General features: G+C 42.6%; 1 protein-coding gene across 1 annotated transcript in view; it reads left to right on the forward strand.

Moving 5' to 3' along the window:
- The window catches only part of LOC117509712 (5'-AMP-activated protein kinase subunit beta-1-like), a 40,275-nt gene extending 25,834 nt beyond the window's left edge, over window positions 1-14,441 (forward strand). Inside the window, exons 2-5 of the mRNA XM_034169430.1 lie at window positions 1,631-1,794; window positions 12,465-12,634; window positions 12,722-12,815; window positions 14,286-14,441. Coding sequence (XP_034025321.1) covers window positions 1,648-1,794; window positions 12,465-12,634; window positions 12,722-12,815; window positions 14,286-14,441 — 567 coding nt within the window. The 5' untranslated portion in view covers window positions 1,631-1,647. The remainder of the gene's footprint in view (window positions 1-1,630; window positions 1,795-12,464; window positions 12,635-12,721; window positions 12,816-14,285) is intronic.
- Window positions 14,442-22,328: the final 7,887 nt, after the last annotated feature.

Raw genomic sequence — 22,328 nt, forward strand, 5'->3', positions numbered from 1 at the left:
GCAGAGCGGGATCTGGTTAGTACTTGGATGGGAGACCTCTTTGGAACACCAGTGGCTGTGTGTGTTTCTCCAGGTAAAACTGGAGTTGTGTCAGGAAGGGCATCCGGCGTAAACTTGTGCCAATTACCCATGCGGATCTGGCTGTATCCGCTGTGGCGACCCTGACAAAACCAGGAGCAGCCGAATGAACAACAAACTAGAGCCCGACCGATACATCGGCAGGCCGATATTATCGGCCGATATAAGCCCTTTTCAAAGTATTCACTATCGGCCGAAAGTTTGCCGATAGAACACCGATAATTTCTCATAAACAGAACAGTTACTGAAATAATGTTTGTCGGCAATGTAAATTGGTCCTTGCACCGTTTGTCCAGTAGATGGAGCTCACTCCATTCAACTGAGAGCTGCTTACAACCCCTGCTTAAATGTGTTCGTCACCGGCCCCGTAGTTCGCCGTCACACTGCACTGATTGGCTGACAATAACATACAAGTAATTTAATAAGGATGTTGTTTGTGAAAACTTTGCGATTACATTCACCCACATTTCTCCCGTTTCAGTTCAACTCAGTTTGATTAACTCAGTTTATGTAGTAATTGTGTCAAATGTGCTTCATTTGCGTCGGTCACGCTTTTTTATTAAGCCCACGTTGTGTTGACCTTATTTCTAGCGTCAAACACTTTCGTTTACTGCTAAGAGGTTGAAACATTCAGATTCACTGGTCGTCCGGAAGGGTTCTGGGAATTACTGCCGTTCGCCATTAACCCTCTGGGCCGATGCCGTCGTATATGACAACTGGGACCAAGCTTTACTAAATTGTAAATAACTTTTTAGTGTTATGAGAAACTTACTTTTTTTTTTTTTTGCTGAAAAGTTATCTCCTCGGACTTTGATCCACTGGTCAGCCATCTTGGTACTCCTCATAGAAGATGTGTGATGACGTGCCAATGTGAGTGTTCAAATGAGTGAGTGTCCGGAATTGGTTCTCTCTTTAATCTGATTACTGATTTGGAAAGATTAACGTGTTAGATTACTCGTTACTAAAAAAAAAGTGGTCAGATTAGAGTAACGCTGTACTAAGTAACAAGATAATAGTTTCAAGATTTTAAGATAGTTTGACCGGTTTAGTGGATTTATGAGTTTTTCAGTCAGATTTTAAGTTTTCCAGAGCAGGTTTGAAAATGAAATAGTTCAACAAACTCAGAAAAGACTGATTAAATCAGCCATACTCTACAAAAGTTTGTATCTGCTTTTACATTTTTGTGTGTTTGAGTTTTCATACTAAATATTCTCAAAATCTGACCATTCTGAGTGTGCAGACGGAAAATCTCCTGCTATTAAAGATTTATGCTCAACAGCTCGTTTTCAATTTGTGTTGCCTACTATGGAACAAAACATACCTCACGCCCACAAAGTGCTTTAAAATTACCTCGGATTAGTCAAAGATGGTTAATGCAAGAAAATACAAAAAATATAGAACTTCATGTGATGTATTCTGGAACCTGACAGAGTCTTTTTGCTTCATATCCCTGAGATTGATAATTTTACAGATTACACATTAATTAACATTAATATTTGAGTTCCAGTCAGGAATGAAAGATGCTGGCTAATGTGTCAAATGTTCTTTGCAGTGGTTGATGCCTGCAGGATGGGGAACAGTAGCAGTGACCGAGGCAGTGGAGGTCAGGGTGAAAGGTCATACAGAGATGCACAACAAGGGGGCAAAGAGACGTGTGCCAAAATTCTGATGGACAGCTCAGAGGATGCAGACCTTTTCCAGAGAGATGATTCAAAGGTCAGTGTGTACCTGAAGCTGACGCACCTTCATTTGTTTACATTTACACTTTAGACTGTGTTGCAAAAAAACTGTTGGATCGACTCTTCTATGGTTTTTGTCTTCAGTTTTATTTTTTAGCTGTTTAGATCACTTTACTAATGGTGTTTTTGTTCCCCCAAAACATAAGCAAGATACTGGTACTTAATAATCCAATCGAGCTGCTTTGTAGATGACTCCTTGTGTGTGATTTCAATCATTGGAAAGCCAACTGCCAAAGTTCTCAAAAGCACCAGAAGAGGGCGTCACCTGAATTATAAAGACCGTATAAATGCTTTGTTTTCCATAGCCCTGCCTGTATTACTTTGTGTTGTTTGTAATTTGATGATATGATGGATATTGTAGTCACTGATAAGTGCAGAAACAGCAGGTTGTGGCACAGTTCACACTGTGAACACGATTATTAATGAGCCAGTATTTAAAATTGAGAAATATTCAGTTCACAATAATAGAAAACAAACACAAGCTTGAATAAGACATCAACTGATATTTTGCTTGAAAAATGACTGAAAACCTTACAAATAGTTAATAATTATAGTCTGACCGATATGGATGTTTTGGGGGATGATACCTATGCTGATATTCAGGAATAAGAATAAGAAGAACTTTATGTATCCCGAAGGAAATAGTTTTGCCAGAGTGCCGAAACAGTAAACATTGCTTTTTTTTTTACAGTGAGAACGGTGAGTACAACATGTACACGACAACACAACTTTGAGAGTGACTGCCTTATACTATCAAATGATTTAATTGAACGGACTTTGGAACACCTTGGGACTGTGTACAAGTGCATGAAAACTGAATGTACTCGTATTTGTCTTCATACCTACGCTCTGTATGACATCTACCATTAAAGCTTTAAATAACAAAAGATCTTAGAAACTGAAACCTGTTTCCTCTGGTGTCTCATTTGTTGTCTGTCAGGGTTTTTAGGTAATTTTCCTAACATATATACATTAAAAATGGCACTGATCCATAATATTTTCTTATCAAACCCTTATGACAAGGAAATATAATTGAAGCTTGACACGTTACAGTTTAAACATGAACTGTATTGAACGGGGAGAGATGATGGTCCAGTGGTTAAGCAGTGGGCTTGAGACCAAAAGATCCTCAGGTTGAACCCCTGTCTGGCTGGACAATCACTAAAGGCCCTTGGGCAAGGTCCTTAATCCCCAAGTTGTTCCCGGTGTGTAGTGAGTGCCTTGACATTGGTATGTGAATGGGCGCTGACTATGAAGATAACCAACCACCTCATCCCGTACGTCACACTGCCTTCACTCGGCTTGGCGGTCCCCAGTTGCATTGCTCAGGGTTTGCATAAAATACATTTCTCACCTGTTTTGGCCCCATCTAGCTGGTGGCATAGCAACCAACCTGTCTCTCAGTGCTGTAAAGTGCCCGCTGTGATTGAAAATGAATGGCAGCTGGTCGCTTTGAGTCTCTCTTGTAATTTATGTGACCATGGGTGCTGGGGGGGGTCCCCTACCATACTTGGCAACTTGTAAACGCGCTTTGCCACATCCACAGCACCACAACACTGCCTTGGGTCATGGATGGCAACCGCCCCAGCAGACTACCAGTCCATTCCCACATCTCTGAAATAGCTATCCATCTGCTGCAGGCAGGAGAAGTGTGGACGTTCCCCTGGCTTTCTCCAGCTACTGGGGTCCTCATCAGTCAGACAACTGTGTGCTGGATCATGCACAAAGAAAGAAATTCTCCTCATCTTTGTCTACCTAAGTAACCGCTTCTTTTTCACAAAGTCATTCCAGGGGGACTCAAGGATCCTCTGAAGACAACGAGTACCAAAGACATCCAGTCGTCGCCTTAGCTCACTGGTTAGCATTCAAGTCAAACAACCATACAGTAAGACAGGCAGCACCAGGACCCTAAAGACTTGGGTCTTCATTCATACTTGGTGCACACCTTAGAATGTAGTTGATATGTGCATGTCTTGGGTGGAAGGTGAGAACATAAACAAAATTGTGCAGCAGCTGATGATTATTTTCATCATCATTTTCTTTTAACTTGATGTTTGAGCCATTTTGTGTGTGAAATTTCAGAAAATAGTTTAAAAAAAATGTCTCGGATTCCAACAATATAGCATGAGCTTTATTGTTCAGAGCCTGCAACACGTTTCAAAAAAGCTGGGACAGTGGTATGTTTACCACTGTGTTACATCACCTTTCCTTCTAACAACACTCAATAAGCGTTTGGGAACCGAGGACACTGTTGAAGCTTTGTAGGTGGAATTCTTTCCCATTCTTGCTTGATGTACAACTTTCAACAGTCCGGGGTCTCCGTTGCCGTATTTTGTACCCCTACTCTTTTACTATAAAGCCACGCTGTTGTAACACGTGCAGAATGTGTCTTGGCATTGTCTTGCTGACATAAGCAGGGACGTCCCTGAAAAAGACGTTGCTTGGCAGCATGTGTTGCTCCAAAACCTGGATGTACCTTTCAGCATTGATGGTGCCATCACAGATGTGTAAGTTGCCCATGCCATGGGCACTAACACACCCCCATACCATCACAGATGCTGGCTTTTGAACGTTGCACTGGTAACAATCTGGATGGTCTTTTGTCCAGAGAACACAACATCCATGATTTCCAAAAACAATTTGAAATGTGGACTCATCAGACCACAGCACACTTTTCCACTTTGCGTCTGTCCATTTCAAGTGAGCTCGGGCCCAGAGGGGGGCGGTGTCGTTTCTGGATGTTGTTGATGTATGACTTTCACTTTGCATGGTCAATTTTCCATTTAATTTCATTATGTAGTGCCAAATCACACAAAGTTGCCTCAAGGTGCTTCACACAAGTAAGGTCTAACCTTACCATCCCCCAGAGCAAGCACACAGGCAACAGTGGTCAGAAAAAACTCCCTCTGAAGAAGAAACCTCAAGCAGACCAGACTCAAAGGGGTGACCCTCTGCTTGGGCCATGCTACAGAAATAAATTACAGAACAATTCACAAAACAAATATACAAGAAATGCTGTTGGTGCACAGGACAGGAGGGTCTCCAGCACAAATACCACACCCATCTCTGGATGGAGCTGCACCTTAAACAGAGAGAAAAAACAGAATCAGGCATCAGAAAGACAAAAAAATACTGTATAATTTTCCAGCATTAAACAACAAGAAAAACAAGATATACTAAGGTGATCGCCGGCCACTAGCCCTAAACTTCACTAAAAGACCCAGAATTTAGCTAACGTTGAGGCCGTGGCACGCTCCATTTCCTAAAAAAAATGAATTAAAAGAATAAAAATGCAAAAAATATACTATGCCAGTATGCTAGCCATACGAAAGGGAAAATAAGTGCATCTTAAGTCTGGACTTGAAAATCTCCACAGAATCTGACTGTTTTATTGACGCAGTGAGATCATTCCACAGAACAGGGGCACGATAAGAGAAAGCTCTGTGACCCGCAGACTTCTTATTCACCCTAGGGACACAAAATAGTCCTGCACCCTAAGAACACAAAGCCCGGGTCGGTATGTAAGGTTTAATTAGGTCAGCTAGGTTGGCGAGGTGCCAGTCCGTGAACAGTTTTATAGACTAGTAGCAGAACCTTAAAATCTAATCTCACTGGGACAGGAAGCCAGTGAAGGGATGCCAAAACTGGTGTAATGTGGTCAAACTTTCTGCTTCATGTCAAAAGTCTGGCTGCAGCATTTTGAACCGATTGGAGAGCCCTAATGCTGGACTGCGGCAAACCAGAAAATAGAACATTGCAGTAGTCCAACCTAGAAGAGATAAATGCATGGATCACGGTCTCAGCATCAGCCATAGACAGGATGGGACGACTCTTAGTTATATTTCACAGGTGAAAGAAAGCAGTCTTCGTAATATTTCTAATGTGGAGGTCAAAGGACAATGTAGGATCAAAAATTACCCCAAGGTTCCTCACTTTGTCTGTGTGATGTATGACACACGAGCCGAGGCTATTAGTGTTAACTGGACAAATTGATGCAGATGTCTCACTGGACCAAGAACCATCATTTCAGTCTCATCAGAATTTAAAAGTAGGAAGTTTCTATACATCCAACTTCTCACTGATGCAAGGCAATCTTCTAAGGATTTTATGTGGATGAGATTACCAGCAGTTATTAGCAGGTATAACTGAGTATCTTCAGCATAGCAGTGAAAGGTAATCCCAAAACGCCACAATATGTGCCCAAGGGGTGCTGTATAAAGGGAGAAAAGCAGGGGGCCTAAGATGGACCGCTGTGGAACCCCAAATTTCATGTCACTGTTAGAGGTAGTGTTACTGTACAAAACACAGTGAGAATGACTGGTCAAGTATGATGTCAACCATGCAGGGGCACTGCCAGTAATCCCAAAGTGATTTTTCCAGCCTATTAAGTAGAATATGATGATCCACGGTGTCAAATGCAGCACTGAGATCTAACAGCAGCAGAACCGTAGTGGTGTCTGAATCCATTGCAAGCAGAAGATCATTCACCACTTTAGTGAGAGCCGTCTCTGTGGAATGATATTTTCTAAAAGCAGACTGCAGTGGCTCAAAGAGATTATCCTCAGTGAGACAGTCCACGAGCTCCCGTGACACCACTTTTTCCAGAATTTTAGAGCAAAATGATAGAATTGATATCGGCCAATAGTTTTTCAATACACGAGGGTCAAGATTAGGTTTCTTAAGTAATGGTTTAATCACTGCAGATTTGAAACATTTAGAAACAGATCCAGATGTTAAAGAAGATAAATAATTTCTAGCACAGTCGGCCCAAGAGTGGGCTACAGGTCCTTAAACAGTTTTGTTAGTATAGGATCAGATAAGCAGTTGTGGCGTTACGAGTTTCATCAGCATGCCTCGAGAGATACTCTCAAATTCTCTAAATCTAGGTAATACCTCAGTAATGGCGCCCAACTCAGTAGCAGGGTAAATCAAATCAAATCAATTTGATTTATATAGCGCCAAATCACAACAAACAGTTGCCCCAAGGCGCTTTATATTGTAAGGCAAGGCCATACAATAATTACAGAAAAACCCCAACGGTCAAAACGACCCCCTACGAGCAAGCACTTGTTGACAGTGGGAAGGAAAAACTCCGTTTTAACAGGAAGAAACCTCCAGCAGAACCAGGCTCAGGGAGGGGCAGTCTTCTGCTGGGACTGGTTGGGCTGAGGGAGAGAACCAGGAAAAAGACATGCTGTGGAGGGGAGCAGAGATCAATCACTAATGATTAAATGCAGAGTGGTGCATACAGAGCAAAAAGAGAAAGAAACACTCAGTGCATCATGGGAACCCCCCAGCAGTCTAAGTCTATAGCAGCATAACTAAGGGATGGTTCAGGGTCACCTGATCCAGCCCTAACTATAAGCTTTAGCAAAAAGGAAAGTTTTAAGCCTAATCTTAAAAGTAGAGAGGGTGTCTGTCTCCCTAATTCGAATTGGGAGCTGGTTCCACAGGAGAGGAGCCTGAAAGCTGAAGGCTCTGCCTCCCATTCTACTCTTACAAACTCTAGGAACTACAAGTAAGCCTGCAGTCTGAGAGCGAAGCGCTCTATTGGGGTGATATGGTACTATGAGGTCCCTAAGATAAGATGGGACCTGATTATTCAAAACCTTATAAGTAAGAAGAAGAATTTTAAATTCTATTCTGGAATTAACAGGAAGCCAATGAAGAGAGGCCAATGTGGGTGAAATATACTCTCTCCTTCTAGTCCCTGTCAGTACTCTAGCTGCAGCATTTTGAATTAACTGAAGGCTTTTCAGGGAACTTTTAGGACAACCTGATAATAATGAATTACAATAGTCCAACCTAGAAGTAATAAATGCATGAATTAGCTTTTCAGCATCACTCTGAGACAAGACCTTTCTTATTTTGAGAGATATTGGGCAAATGTAAAAAAAGCAGTCCTACATATTTGCTTTATATGCGCACTGAAGGACATATCCTGATCAAAATGACTGCAAGATTTCTCACAGTATTACTAGAGGTCAGGGTATGCCATCCAGAGTAAGGATCTGGTTAGACACCATGTTTCTAAGATTTGTGGGGCCAAGTACAATAACTTCAGTTTTATCTGAATTTAAAAGCAAGAAATTAGAGGTCATCCATGTCTTTATGTCTCAAAGACATTCCTGCAGTTTAACAGATTGTCCTCTGGCTTCATGGATAGATAAGCTGGGTATCATCTGCGTAACAATGAAAATTTAAGCAATGCTTTCTAATAATACTGCCTAAGGGAAGCATGTATAAAGTGAATAAAATCGGTCCTAGCACAGAACCTTGTGGAACTCCATAATTAACCTTAGTCTGTGAAGAAGACTCCCCATTTACATGAACAAATTGTAATCTATTAAATAAATATGATTCAAACCACTGCAGCGCAGTGCCTTTAATACCTATGGCATGCTCTAATCTCTGTAATAAAATTTTATGGTCAACAGTATCAAAAGCTGCACTGAGGTCTAACAGGACGAGCACAGAGATGAGTCCACTGTCTGAGGCCATAAGAAGATCATTTGTAACCTTCACTAATGCTGTTTCTGTACTATGATGAATTCTGAAACCTGACTGTAACTCTTCAAATAGACCATTCCTCTGCAGATGATCAGTTAGCTGTTTTACAACTACCCTTTCAAGAATTTTTGAGAGAAAAGGAAGGTTGGAGATTGGCCTATAATTAGCTAAGATAGCTGGGTCAAGTGATGCTTTTTAAGTAATGGTTTAATTACTGCCACCATTAAAAGCCTGTGGTACATAGCCAACTAATAAAGATAGATTGATCATATTTAAGATCGAAGCATTAATTAACGGTAGGGCTTCCTTGAGCAGCCTGGTAGGAATGGGGTCTAATAGACATGTTGATGGTTTGGAGGAAGTGACTACTGAAAATAACTCAGACAGAACAATCGGAGAGAAAGAGTCAACCCAAATACCAGCATTACTGAAAGCAGCCGGACATAAAGCTATGTCTTTGGGATGGTTATGAGTAATTTTTTCTCTAATAGTTAAAATTTTATTAGCAAAGAAAGTCATGAAGTCATTACTAGTTAAAGTTAAAGGAATACTCGGCTCAATAGAGCTCTGACTCTTTGTCAGCCTGGCTACAGTGCTGAAAAGAATCCTGGGGTTGTTCTTATTTTCTTCAATTAGTGATGAGTAGAAAGATGTCCTAGCTTTACGGAGGGCTTTTTTATAGAGCAACAGACTCTTTTTCCAGGCTAAATGAAGAACTTCTAAATTAGTGAGACGCAATTTCCTCTCCAGCTTATGGGTTATCTGCTTTAAGCTGCGAGTTTGTAGGTTAAACCTCGGAGTCAGGCACTTTTGATTTAAGGCTCTCTTTTTCAGAGGAGCTACAGCATCCAAAGTTGTGCTCAATGAGGATGTAAAGCTATTGACGAGATAATCTATCTCACTCACTGAGTTTAGGTAGCTACTCTACACTGTGTTGGTATATGGCATTGAAGAACATAACAAAGAAGGAATCATATCCTTAACCTAGTTACAGCTCTTCAGAAAGACTTCTGCTGTAATGAAACTTATTCCCCACTGTGGGTAGTCCATTAAAGTAATGTAAATGTTATTAAGAAATGATCAGACAAAAAGGGGTTTTCAGGGAATACTGTTAAGTCTTCAATTTCTATGCCATATGTCAGAACAGGATCTAAAGTGCGGTTAACATGGTGGGTGGGCTCATTTACCTTTTGAGCGAAGCCAACTGAGTCTAATAATAGATTAAATGCAGTGTTGAGGCTGTCATTCTCAGCATCTATGTGGATGTTAAAATCACCCACTATAATTATCTTATCTGAGCTAAGCATCAAGTCAGACAAAAGGTCTGAAAAATCACAAAGAAACTCACAGTAACGACCAGGTGGACGATAGATAATAACAAATAAAACTGGTTTTTGAGACTTCCAATTTGGATGGACAAGACTAAGAGTCAAACTTTCAAATGAATTAAAGCTCTGTCTGGTTCTTTGACTAATTAATAAGCTGGAGTGGAAGATTGCTGCTAATCCTCCTCCTCGACCCGTGCTACGAGCATTCTGACAGTTAGTGTGACTCGGGGGTGTGTGACCTCCGTTGGCACCGTCTCTATGGGGATGGGGGTATTGGGGGAATGGCAGGGGGAGAGAAGCTGCAGAGAGGTGTGTAAGACTACAACTCTGCTTCCTGGTCCCAACCCTGGATATTCACGATTTGAAGGGTTTAATAAAATTAGCCAGATTTCTAGAGATGAGAGCTGCTGCCATCCAAAGTGGATGGATGACCGTCTCTCCTAACAAGACCAGGTTTTCCCCAGAAGCTTTGCCAATTATCTATGAAGCCCACCTCATTTTTTGGACACCCTCAGACAGCCAGCAATTCAAGGAGAACATGCGGCTAAACATGTCACTCCCGTCCGATTGGGGAGGGGCCCAGAGAAAAACTAAGAGTCCGACATTGTCTTTTTTGACAAAGTTACACACCGATTCAATATTAATTTTAATGACCATCCGATTGTCGTAACGGGTGCATTACTGCCGACGTGAATTACAATCTTACCAAATTTACGCTTAGCCTTAGCCAGCAGTTTCAAATTTCCTCTCAATGTCGCCTGCTCTTGCCCCCGGACGACATTTGACTATGGTTGCTGGTGTTGCTATATGTGTGTGTTTGTGTGTGTGTTGTGTGTGTGTGTATATATATATATATATATATATATATATATATATATATATATATACTCAACAAAAAATATAAACGCAACACTTTTGGTTTTGCTCCCATTTTGTATGAGATGACTCAAAGATCTAAACTTTTTCCAAATACACAATATCACCATTTCCCTCAAATATTGTTCCACAAACCAGTCTAAATCTGTGATAGTGAGCACTTCTCCTTTGCTGAGATAATCCATCCCACCTCACAGGTGTGCCATATCAAGATGCTGATTAGACACCATGATTAGTGCACAGTGTGTGCCTTAGACTGCCCACAATAAAAGCCACTCTTTAAGGTGCAGTTTTGTTTTTATTGGGGGGGGATACCAGTCAGTATCTGGTGTGACCACCATTTGCCTCATGCAGTGCAACACATCATCCTTCGCATAGAGTTGATCAGGTTGTCAATTGTGGCCTGTGGAATGTTGGTCCACTCCTCTTCAATGGCTGTGCGAAGGTTGCTGAATATTGGCAGGAACTGGTACACGCTGTCGTATACGCCGGTCCAGAGCATCCCAAACATGCTCAATGGGGTGACATGTCCGGTGAGTATGCCGGCCATGCAACAACTGGGACATTTTCAGCTTCCAAGAATTGTGTACAGATCCTTGCAACATGGGGCCGTGCATTATCCTGCTGCAACATGAGGTGATGTTCTTGGATGACACAACAATGGGCCTCAGGATCTCATCACGGTATCTCTGTGCATTCAAAATGCCATCAATAAAATGCACCTGTGTTCTTCGTCCATAACAGACGCCTGCCCATACCATAATCCCAACGCCACCATGGGCCACTCGATCCACAACATTGACATCAGAAAACCGCTCCACCCACACGACGACACACACGCTGTCTGCCATCTGCCCTGAAAGTGTGAACCGGGATTCATCCGTGAAGAGAACACCTCTCCAACGTGCCAAACGCCAGCGAATGTGAGCATTTGCCCACTCAAGTCGGTTATGACAACGAACTGGAGTCAGGGTCGAAGACCCCGATGAGGACGACGAGCATGCAGATGAGCTTCCCTGAGACGGTTTCTGACAGTTTGTGCAGAAATTCTTTGGTTATACAAACCGATTGTTTCAGCAGCTGTCCGATGGGCTGGTCTCAGCCGATCTTGGAGGTGAACATGCTGGATGTGGAGGTCCTGGGCTGTGTGGTTACACGTGGTCTGCGGTTGTGAGGCTGGTTGGATGTACTGCCATATTCTCTGAAACGCCTTTGGAGACGGCTTATGGTAGAGAAATGAAGATTCAATACACGAGCAACAGCTCGGTTGACATTCCTGCTGTCAGCATGCCAATTGCACGCTCCCTCAAATCTTGCGACATCTGTGGCATTGTGCTGTGATAAAACTGCACCTTTCAGAGTGGCCTTTTATTGTGGGCAGTCTAAGGCACACCTGTGCACTAATCATGGTGTCTAATCAGCATCTTGGTATGGCACACCTGTGAGGTGGGATGGATTATCTCAGCAAAGGAGAAGTGCTCACTATCACAGATTTAGACTGGTTTGTGAACAATATTTGAGGGAAATGGTGATATTGTGTATGTGGAAAAAGTTTTAGATCTTTGAGTTCATCTCATACAAAATGGGAGCAAAACCAAAAGTGTTACGTTTATATTTTGTGAGTATATATATAATGTGTGTGTGTGTGGTGTGTGTGTGTGTGGTGTGTGTATGGGTGTGTGTGTGTGGGTGTGTGTGAAATCACCATTATGAGTCAACATCCAAAATTCCAGACTGAAGAAACACAGGAACATCAGATAAATGGTGATGGCATGTTTCCACATGACTGTTTTTCACTGTGTGGGGTGTCTAAGTGTAGATCAGAAAGCTTTCGGGATAAAGTGGTAAAAGTCAATCCAGTCCTCAGTTGAGCATTTGGACACTGGGTTTATGTGGAGGATCATTTTGAACATGAGTCTCACATGCTCCACAGGTTCCACAGGAGGTACAAGACTTTCTGTCCTGGCAGCAGGACATGGAGACTGATGGGAAAGGTCTAGCCCAGGCCAGACCCACTGTGTTCAGGTGGTCTGGAGCAGCCAAGGAAGTCTATGTGTCCGGCTCTTTTAACAACTGGGCCACCAAGATCCCGCTCAACAGAAGGTTGTTGGACTTGTGCAAAATTATGTTGCTGTTCTGTTCTTACACTGTGTTTTAATGAACATTTCTCGTGATTTTCTCTGAAACCAGTCAGAACAATTTTGTGGCTATCGTGGACCTGCCGGAGGGAGAGCACCAGTATAAGTTTTGTGTGGATGGCCAGTGGCTTCTGGATCCTACTGGAGTGAGTGAAAAAGTTCTGTGTGACTGATGTTCACTGAAAAAAGGGGTTTCCACAACAAGAAGCAGCAGCAGGTTCAGCAGAGGTTTCACCGGAATGCCAGCGCAGCCAGCAGAGACATGGGTCATTGCCTGAAGGTTTGACATGGTTGCACCATGGTGGCAGTGGCAGAAGACTTGAAATTCTGTTGTCAATGTCACCAAACTGAAAGGCAAAGTGTCAGGGACATGCTGAATGAAATGAAATAGGTTCCCACTCAAAACAGGTTGGTCAGGTTTGGGACAGTGCTCGGATGCTGTACAGTGCCACATCCACTCATTGCTGCTTTGTGTGACCTGACTGACAGCCACCCTGGCACACTCTGTAGTGTCGCCATCTGACTGCCACAGCCAGGTTTTATGTATGTCCACGCCACCTTGGCCTGCGTCAGTTCGCTGGATCCTCCGTGATGAGGCCCCTGGATGGTTAATCGTGCTGCCACACTGGAATATTAATTGAGGAGGTACCCAAGGATTCTCGAGACCTTAAACACTCTTTCATAAATGTTGAACTGTACAAGGAAGCACCCTAGAACAAGAACAAGTGTAGGCCTTGAGGCCCCTTGCTGATGGTGCTCACACCTCTACATTTTGTAGTATGAAATGGATGGGAGCCTATAATTCCCAATGGATGGACACCAATCTGATACAGGTTCCTTCCCCAGCCAAGGCTAGTACCCAGTTCCAGCTGGGTGGACTGAAGCATTGTAGATTAAGTGTCTTGTCCAAGGATGCAGACAGGTCATGTGAGCAGGATTCACACCCAGATCTACTATGTATTGACAGGCTAGCGCCTGATCTGCTGGGCAAAATGTCCTGCTCTCGCGGGAACTGTAGCACACTGACCCCAAATCCCTTTTTTTAACACACGGGCCGTTTTGTTTCTCCTTGATATTATTTACATCGGAATTGAAAGTTTGAAGGAGGACGCCTTTAGCTCTTCAACATGAATCGTATCACTCTGAATGACCTGAACAATTCCTGAGTCTGCTCCTCGAACTTGAACCAAGATAGGCCCGATCCACATTCTGAGCCAAACCTAAAATTTGCATTTCCAAAAGATTCTTTACATTCAGAAGTTGAAGCCAATATGTTGAAAATTGGTATATGATGTAATCGGAGGGGAATAGAAAAAGGCAAATGTCAGCGTGGAGGTGGTAGGATAGAGTAAAGGAACCAAAAGTGGAGTGGAGGGACAGGACCGGAGCCGGTAAGTCAGACCCACTCATACCTCGTACCTATTATTAAGTTTTGTGGATATGCAGATGAACAGAACCAATCACTGTTGTCCTCTTCCTGCCCCTGAGGGGGTAAAGTAGTGGAAACAAGTTTAATCTTAATCTGTAAACTGCCAGAGTTAGATTAGCACCTGGTTTTAATGAGGATTAGAGATAATCCACCTCTTTAGATTCTATCTGTTTATGTTCTTTGTCAGGGTGTTGTGACGTCCAAAACTGGAACCATTAATAATGTCATCCAGGTGCAAAGGACTGACTTTGAGGTGTTTGATGCCCTCAAGATCGACTCAAAGGATTCTGCCGACATCTCAGGTACTATATTCCCATACACAGGAATGCATACATTCATTTAGGCACGTTTACTTATTGTGACAAACGATCTGTTTCAAAATTCATCCTGCTTACATTCGTGCATCAATGCAGCCTTGGTTGTGCTTTGGATCCATGTGAAACAACATCTGTCTGATATCTGTTTGATACAATCAGTAAAGTATTTTCCAGAGTATAAGTCGCAGTTGTTGTTGTGCTTTGTCCCCTGCTGACCGAAAGACCGAAGTATAGAGTTAAATTTGTCTCATTAATACCTGCAAATACACAGAGGGTGATCTGCAAATATTCCTTGATTTGCGCACGTTTTGCGATTCACAAACACAAACTTCTGATTTGTGACTTGTGTGTTGGTTTTTACAAATAAATGTGCATTTGTAAATATATTATTTTTTTTATTTGTAAAAAAAAAAAAAGGCATTTGCAAAACTGAAAATTCAGTTTGTGAACTGTGAATCAGCAATCACACACATTCACTGCTTTGCTCAGCTACAGAATTTTGAGACATTCTGAGCACAAAACACGCTGTTCAGTTTCATAAATAAGTAGGTCATGATTCACAGATGGCAGTGTTGTTCCATGCATCTCGATGCCTTCGCTTGCGTTGAACATGGCGACAGAGGGGGCGGACATTTTCATCAGTTTCCCTGGTGGAAGTCACTGACGTAGTCAAACAACTCCACAGTGGCAAAGCCCCGGGGTTGATGAGATCTATCCAGAAATGCTGAAGGCTTTGGATGTGGAGGGACTGTCTTGGATGAGGTGCCTCTTCAACACTGCGTTGAGGTCTGGGACAGTGCCTAAGGAGTGGCAAACTGGGGTGGTGGTCCCCATATTTAAAAAGGGGGACCAGAGAGTGTGGCCAATTACAGGGGCATCGCACTGCTTAGCCTCCCTGGTAAAGTCTACTCCAGGGTGCTGGAAAGGAGGGTTTGGCCGATAGTCGAACCTCTGATTGAAGAGGAACAATGCTGGTTCCATTCTGGTCGCGAAACAACCGACCAGCTCTTCACTCTCACAAGCATCCTGGAGGGTGCCTGGGAGTATGCCCATCCAGTCTACATGTGTTTTGTGGACTTGGAGAAGGCGTATGATTGGGTATCCCGGGAGATACTGGGAGGAGCTTCTGCAGTATGGAATGAAGGGGTCCCTTCTCAGGGCCATCCAGTCTCTGTACACAAAGCGAGAGCTGTATTCGGGTGCGCGCAGTAAGTCGGACTCGTTTGCTGTGGGGGTTGGGCTCCACCAGGGCTGCGTCTTGTCACCAATCCTGTTTGTGATATTCATGGACAGGATATCGAGGCACAGTTGGGGGGAGGAGGGTTTCCAGTTTAGTGGGCTCAGGGTCTCATCACTGCTTTTTTGCATATGATGTGGTCCTGTTGGCTTAATCGTCCGGTGAGCACTCACCGGATCGGTTCACAACTGAGTGTGAAGTGGCTGGGATGAGGATCAGCACCTCTAAATCCGAGGTCATGGTTCTCAGCAGGAAACTGATGGATTGCTTACTCCAGGTAGGAATGTGGTCTTGCCCAAAGTGAAGTAGTTCAAGTACCTCAGGGTCTTGTTCACGAGTGAGGGACAATGGAGCATGAGATTGGCCGGAGAATCGGTGCAGCAGGGGTGGTATTGCATTCACTCTACCGTACTGTTGTGACAAAAAGGAAGCTGAGCCAAAAGGTGAACCTCTCGATCTACTGGTCAATCTTCGCTCCTACTCTCACCTATGGTCATGAGGGTTGGTCATGACCGAAAGAACTAGATCACGGGCAGTGGTGGGCACATTTCCAATAATCTGATAACTGATAATTATCGAAGATAAAGTTTTCATTATCAGATTATCTTTTCAGATAACTTTGAAAACCATTATTGGACTAATTATCTTCCGATAAATTTTTGTCCGATAACTTTTAGACCGTTAACGTGGTAAAAGTGAACAGATGTGTAGTTCTACCCTCTGCAAACAGAGGAGATCTGCTTCTAGGAGAAACCACTCTATCATCTGCAGGCAAAGGAGAACTGGTCACCAAAAAAAGAAAAACTTTTTTTTAACCCCATACTGATATGCGGCCAATATCACCCGAGTCATCCAGAGGCATACATTTTTCAAATTTTAACCAAATTTATTTTGACAAGTTATTTAAATTAACGTCACCTCTGAAGTTTTATAAAGTGAAAATATCAGATATATGTTCTAGTTTTAAAGTAATGCACTAATTTTTAAGGTTTTAGTGTGGGGCAAGCTGTGTCTTGGTGCATTATGGGATAGGGTAATCTTAATCTCACGACGTTCACGACTGGAGAAATGCATTTCAGACACTCTGATCAGGACAACAGCATTAAACTCCAGTGCTTAAAACTCACGTGAATATATTCTCTGGGTTTATAGACGTTGTTATTGTGTATGTTTGCTTTTATTAAATTCCACGCATCTTAAACGTAGCAAGTAGCAACACAGATTATCTGGAATTTTGTGTTTGCAAGTTTTCAAGGTCTCTACTACCATCTACTGGCCAGTAGTGTTCATGGCAGTATTCTAACTGAAGCTGGACTGATATTTTCAAACCACACGTCGGACTCGTGTTTCCAGAAGCAAAACGTAAACAGAAGCTTTTTTTTTCAAACTTAATTTACAAAAACTGCACTTTAACCGCTGTACATGGACAACACCATTAACATCGCAACCTAAAACTATTTTATATTGTGCCCAAAACTCTCATGAATATATTCTCTGGGTTTATAGACGTTGTTATTGCATTTGTTTTATGTAAACATGCGAGTATCACAGGCTGTCTCTCCGTTATTTTCAATGGGAGCTGCTGTGAGCTACAATCGCTTCCTGATCATGTCGTTCTGGGGGAAAGTGAAGTTTGCACTTTAACGTCTTCATTATTGTTCTTTTCAACACTGTTTGTGCTCTTTGTTCCAGACTACTATATATAATATGTCTGAAATTTGGTTTGTGTTTATTAAATTCCACGCAGATTAAACGTAGCAGACACGGATTATTTATTCTAATTGTTTTAGCAAGTTTTCAGGGTATCATGCATGCAGTTTTATTAACGTGATGAAAAGCATAAAAAATACATTTTAGTAGTATAATATTAATTTACAATTGTCATCATGTGGATTTTCTATATGTTGTTTGACTGCAGCGACTCTCTGGCACGCGAGGGATTATGGGATATGTCAGTAGGGCAAATGGCAGTGTTCAAGTTATTTTGACACCGGTTATATCAGATGGTTATCTAATTACAACTTGGCAAAATGCCTTTTTTTACAAATAAAAATGGCATAAGCATATGCAAAAGCACATTGATCTGTAAACACCAGCACACGACACACCTCACATTAACGTGTTGGTTTACATAGAATGAATCATCCATCAGTGTGAGCAGAGGCACATTTTACCCAGAATGCCATCTGTCTGTGTTTGTTACAAAACTTCAGAATTAGTGCATTATTCAACATTAAAAGATATAGTTATATCTTAACTTTGCACAAATGACAGAATTGCCATTAATGGAGTTATTCTATCACTATTCATTTTATTTATACACCAAACCATAACTCAGCAGGGCTTTATTTTCCAAGACCTCAGGCTGATGGCACCGCTGTGATTGGGTAGAGTTGAGCTTTGCGGCTCCGCTCAGTTGTGTCTGTGCTGGAAGCCATGTAGTAAATTGGAGCTTCCAGCAGGGGCAGGATGCTGAAAGACAAAAGTGCTGACTCATTGTTTGGGTCTGTTGTTGCGTTTGATGCTTCCAAGCGAATGCAGTGTTAAAACTCAAAATCAGCTAGTATAGTAGTTGCAACTATACCGTAGACAATACTGGAATCGGTTATCTGTAACTTCCGATACATTTTTTGGTGGTTTATCGTTTTATCTTTATCGAAGATAACTTTTCAATTATCTGATTATCTGTTATCGAAGTTAACTTTTTGATTATCTGTGCCCACCACTGATCACGGGTACAAGCGGCCGAAATGGGCTTCCTTAGGAGGGTGGCTGTATCTCCCTTAGAGATAGGGTGAGAAGCTCGGTCATCAGTGGGGAGCTCGGAGTAGAGCCGCTGCTCCTTTGTGTTGAAAGAAGCCAGCTGAGGTGGTTGAGATTATATCTCTCACTGGCCTGGGAACGCTTCAGGATCCCTCAGAGAGGTGGTCAGTGTGGCTCGGGAAAGGGAGGTCTGGGGTCCCCTGCTAGAGCTGTTGCCCCCACGACCCGATTTCAGTTACTTAATTCAATTATTCATTTCATAAAGCGCAGCCAGTCTGCTCTGTGTGCAGCGGTCTGCTCTGTGTCAGGCTGAACCCGTCAGATCTCAGAAGCTAAGCAGAGCAGGATCTGGTTAGTATTGGATGGGAGACCTCTTTGGAACACCAGCGGCTGTGTGTGTTTCTCCAGGTAAAACTGGAGTTGCGTCAGGAAGGGCATCCGGTGTAAAACTTGTGCCAATTACTTGTGCTAATGACCCGAACGGCCGAATGGAAAACAAACACATAAAGCGCCATTCACAACAGTGTCGCCTCAAAACAATTAAAAAACAAGATAAAATGAATTAAAGATAAAATTTAAAAGCACTAAAAGAGTAAAAAAAGTGACTGTACGAGAAATTGTGGAGTGCCTGGATGCCAGAACATGTCCTGTGAGGCTTCATCAGGCATGCTTTGCGCATGCAGCACCGCCGCGACGCGCGGAATTCCTCCCGTCTATCTCAATGTGCCGAAAAAGTGCTGATGTCAGGTCTTTCACAATTCCTGTGCTAGTCAGACAACGTCCCGGATAAAACACAGCGTCCAGTTGTAAATGAACGGCACATCCACTGTTACAGGAGTTTTGTCATGGAAAGAGGAGCAGAGGCTTCGCGCGTCGCGGCGGTGCCGCATGGCGCACGGCAACGCTGTGATTAAGCCTCACAGGACATGTTCTGGCATGTCCAGGCACATCCACAATTTCTTGGATAATCACTCGATGGAAAAACCACCGACAGCTGTCTGAACGCCATCTCAAAGCCGTCCTGTGAGACCAAAACGGAGGTGTTCCTTTGTCTCGCTCCATCAGCAAATCGGTCGTGACGCGCGAAGCCTCCGTTCCTCTTTCCATGACAAAACTCCTGTAACAGTGGAATGTACCGTTCATTTCTTGGATCCACAGAGCCATCCGTTAGAAATGATCCGGTGGTTTGTGGCTCTCGATGGCGGCACGGAGCGCAGCGCGCCGAGCGTCCTTAAAGCCGTCCTTAAAGCTGTAGTAACAGTCCTTATTCTCTGTGAAGCCGTAAAATTTTCACCGAAAGCCAGATAAATTTTTCTAATGGTTTCCAGCTGCCAGTCTCTAACAGTTTCTGAACAAATTCTGATGGGAAAAAATCCCAAATCATTCCGCCATTTCCTGACAATGAAAATCCGCAGAGGGGGCTGGACCACTCCTCACTCAAAGCCTGCTCACAGGTGAATGACGCAACCAACAGGTGTGGAAAAACTCACGCATGCGCACAAAGTTCAAGCTTGTCTGACGCAATCACACGTGATTCAAATCCATATAGTTTTTGAAAAAAATAAAAAGGTCGTTTCTTTTCTAATAGACCTCGTACATGTACAAAATTGATTAATGTGCACTTATTTCTCAGTATCTTAACTCCACACTTTAAAATGTTTGAGGAGCCAGCAACTGTGACCTTGACAGTTTTATCTAAAACAATTCACAATAATTACACACAATCTGTCTATATAGCGACAGCAGAATAAAAGTAAGGAAAAATTAATAACAAGTATAATCTTCTAGAAAGAAAGATCTGCAACCTTATATGTACATAAAAAAATTCATGTTGAAAACGGAGAACTCCTTATCTTTGCGAGTGTGTACATTCACGCGCAAAGTGTCTATTCTTCCCACACTTCCAACATGTCAATTTCCTCTTTATCTCATGCCCACGGGCTTTGCCTCTGGCCGCTCTGCGGCACTGACATTTGCCCTTTCCTACAAAATACACTTCTTCCTCACACATTATGACTGCTCCGGCAGGTTTAAAAACTTCTGTGTTTGGTGCAAAAGCATGGTCTGGTGTACTTTTCACTCCACATCTCTCTTGCCTTTTTGTAAAATCGCTGGTGTCTCTTTTATGGCATCAAATGACTTTGTTGTGGAGTTTAACTGTAATTTTCCCAAGAAGTTAACTGTCTCTGCCACATTTTTAAGTGTTCAGGTGATGCTGGATCTTTGGTCATCGTCTGTGGTCTGGTGAGTTTAGGGAGGTGGAGGAGGCGCACTTGCTGTAGCTTCAGCATTATCTGCGGCTGGGTAAAGGGCTGCGCCTGCATTCTGCGGAGGGGGCTTCTGGCTCCCTCCCGGTGTCTCGTTATCAATTTCATTTTTATTATCAAAAATGCTCTTAAGGTCGTCTTGTCCCTGCTTCAGTTTGTTTTTGACTTTATTCTCAGCCTCACGCCGCCTGTAGGGTTCACTTTTCCACTTTAGTGCATTTTCTAACCCACACTTTTTTTTTTGGCAGAGTCCTTAACTTTCCTCTTTATATTTTCCACTAATTCTGTTGTTGTTTCTGGCTGTAATTTCCCTGAGAAATTGAACTGTTTTTGCCACATGCTTAAATGTTTAGGTGACCCGGGAAATTTAACCTCCATATACCTGAAATCATTAGACTGTGGTTTTGTGTCATGTTTACTGTGAGAACAACTGTTACCCATTTTAGCTGTCCGTGGGGTTATCTCATATCTCATCTCATTGCTTATGGCTTCTTTCCAGACTCGTAGGTTCACAAACAGGTGTGGTGCGTATACAACCCCTGGCAAAAATTATGGAATCACCAGCCTCGGAGGATGTTCATTGGACTTAATGAGTGACAAACAGTCTTCATCAATCTGGCTCCAACTTTCTCTGATTGCTGTTGCCAGATCAGCTTTGCAGGTTGGAGCCTTGTCATGGACCATTTTCTTCAACTTCCACCAAAGATTTTCAATTGGATTAAGATCTGGACTATTTGCAGGCCATGACATTGACTCTATGTGTCTTTTTGCAAGGAATGTTTCACAGTTTTTGCTCTATCGCAAGATGCATTATCATCTTGAAAAATGATTACATCATCCCCAAACATCCTTTCAATTGATTTGATAAGAAAAGTGCCCAAAATATCAACGTAAACTTGTGCATTTATTGATGATGTAATGACAGCCATCTCCCCAGTGCCTTTACCTGACATGCAGCCCCATATCATCAATGACTGTGGAAATTTACATGTTCTCTTCAGGCAGTCATCTTTATAAATCTCATTGGAACGGCACCAAACAAAAGTTCCAGCATCATCACCTTGCCCAATGCAGATTCGAGATTCATCACTGAATATGACTTTCATCCAGTCATCCACAGTCCACGATTGCTTTTCCTTAGCCCATTGTAACCTTGTTTTTTTTTCTGTTCGTTTAGCTTTTCTGTATGTAAATCCCATTTCCTTTAGGCGGTTTCTTACCGTTCGGTCACAGACGTTGACTCCAGTTTCCTCCCATTCGTTCCTCATTGTGTTTGTTGTGCATTTTTGATTTTTGAGACATATTGCTTTAAGTTTTCTGTCTTGACGCTTTGATGATCACCCTGTAAATTTTCATCCCCAAAACTAACACTGCATCATATCAGATCTGCATTAGTCTGCATCTAAAAAGGAGTGATCACACCTTGGAGAGCTGTTGCACCAAGTGGACTGACATGAATCATGGCTCCAACACGAGAGATGTCAATTGAAACAAAGGAGAGGATTATCAAACTCTTAAAAGAGGGTAAATCATCACGCAATGTTGCAAAAGATGTTGCTTGTTCACAGTCAGCTGTGTCTAAACTCTGGACCAAATACAAACACATGGGAAGGTTGTTAAAGGCAAACATACTGGTAGACCAAGGA

Source organism: Thalassophryne amazonica, chromosome 5, assembly GCF_902500255.1.
Source record: "Thalassophryne amazonica chromosome 5, fThaAma1.1, whole genome shotgun sequence".
Classification (NCBI taxonomy): Eukaryota; Metazoa; Chordata; class Actinopteri; order Batrachoidiformes; family Batrachoididae; genus Thalassophryne; species Thalassophryne amazonica.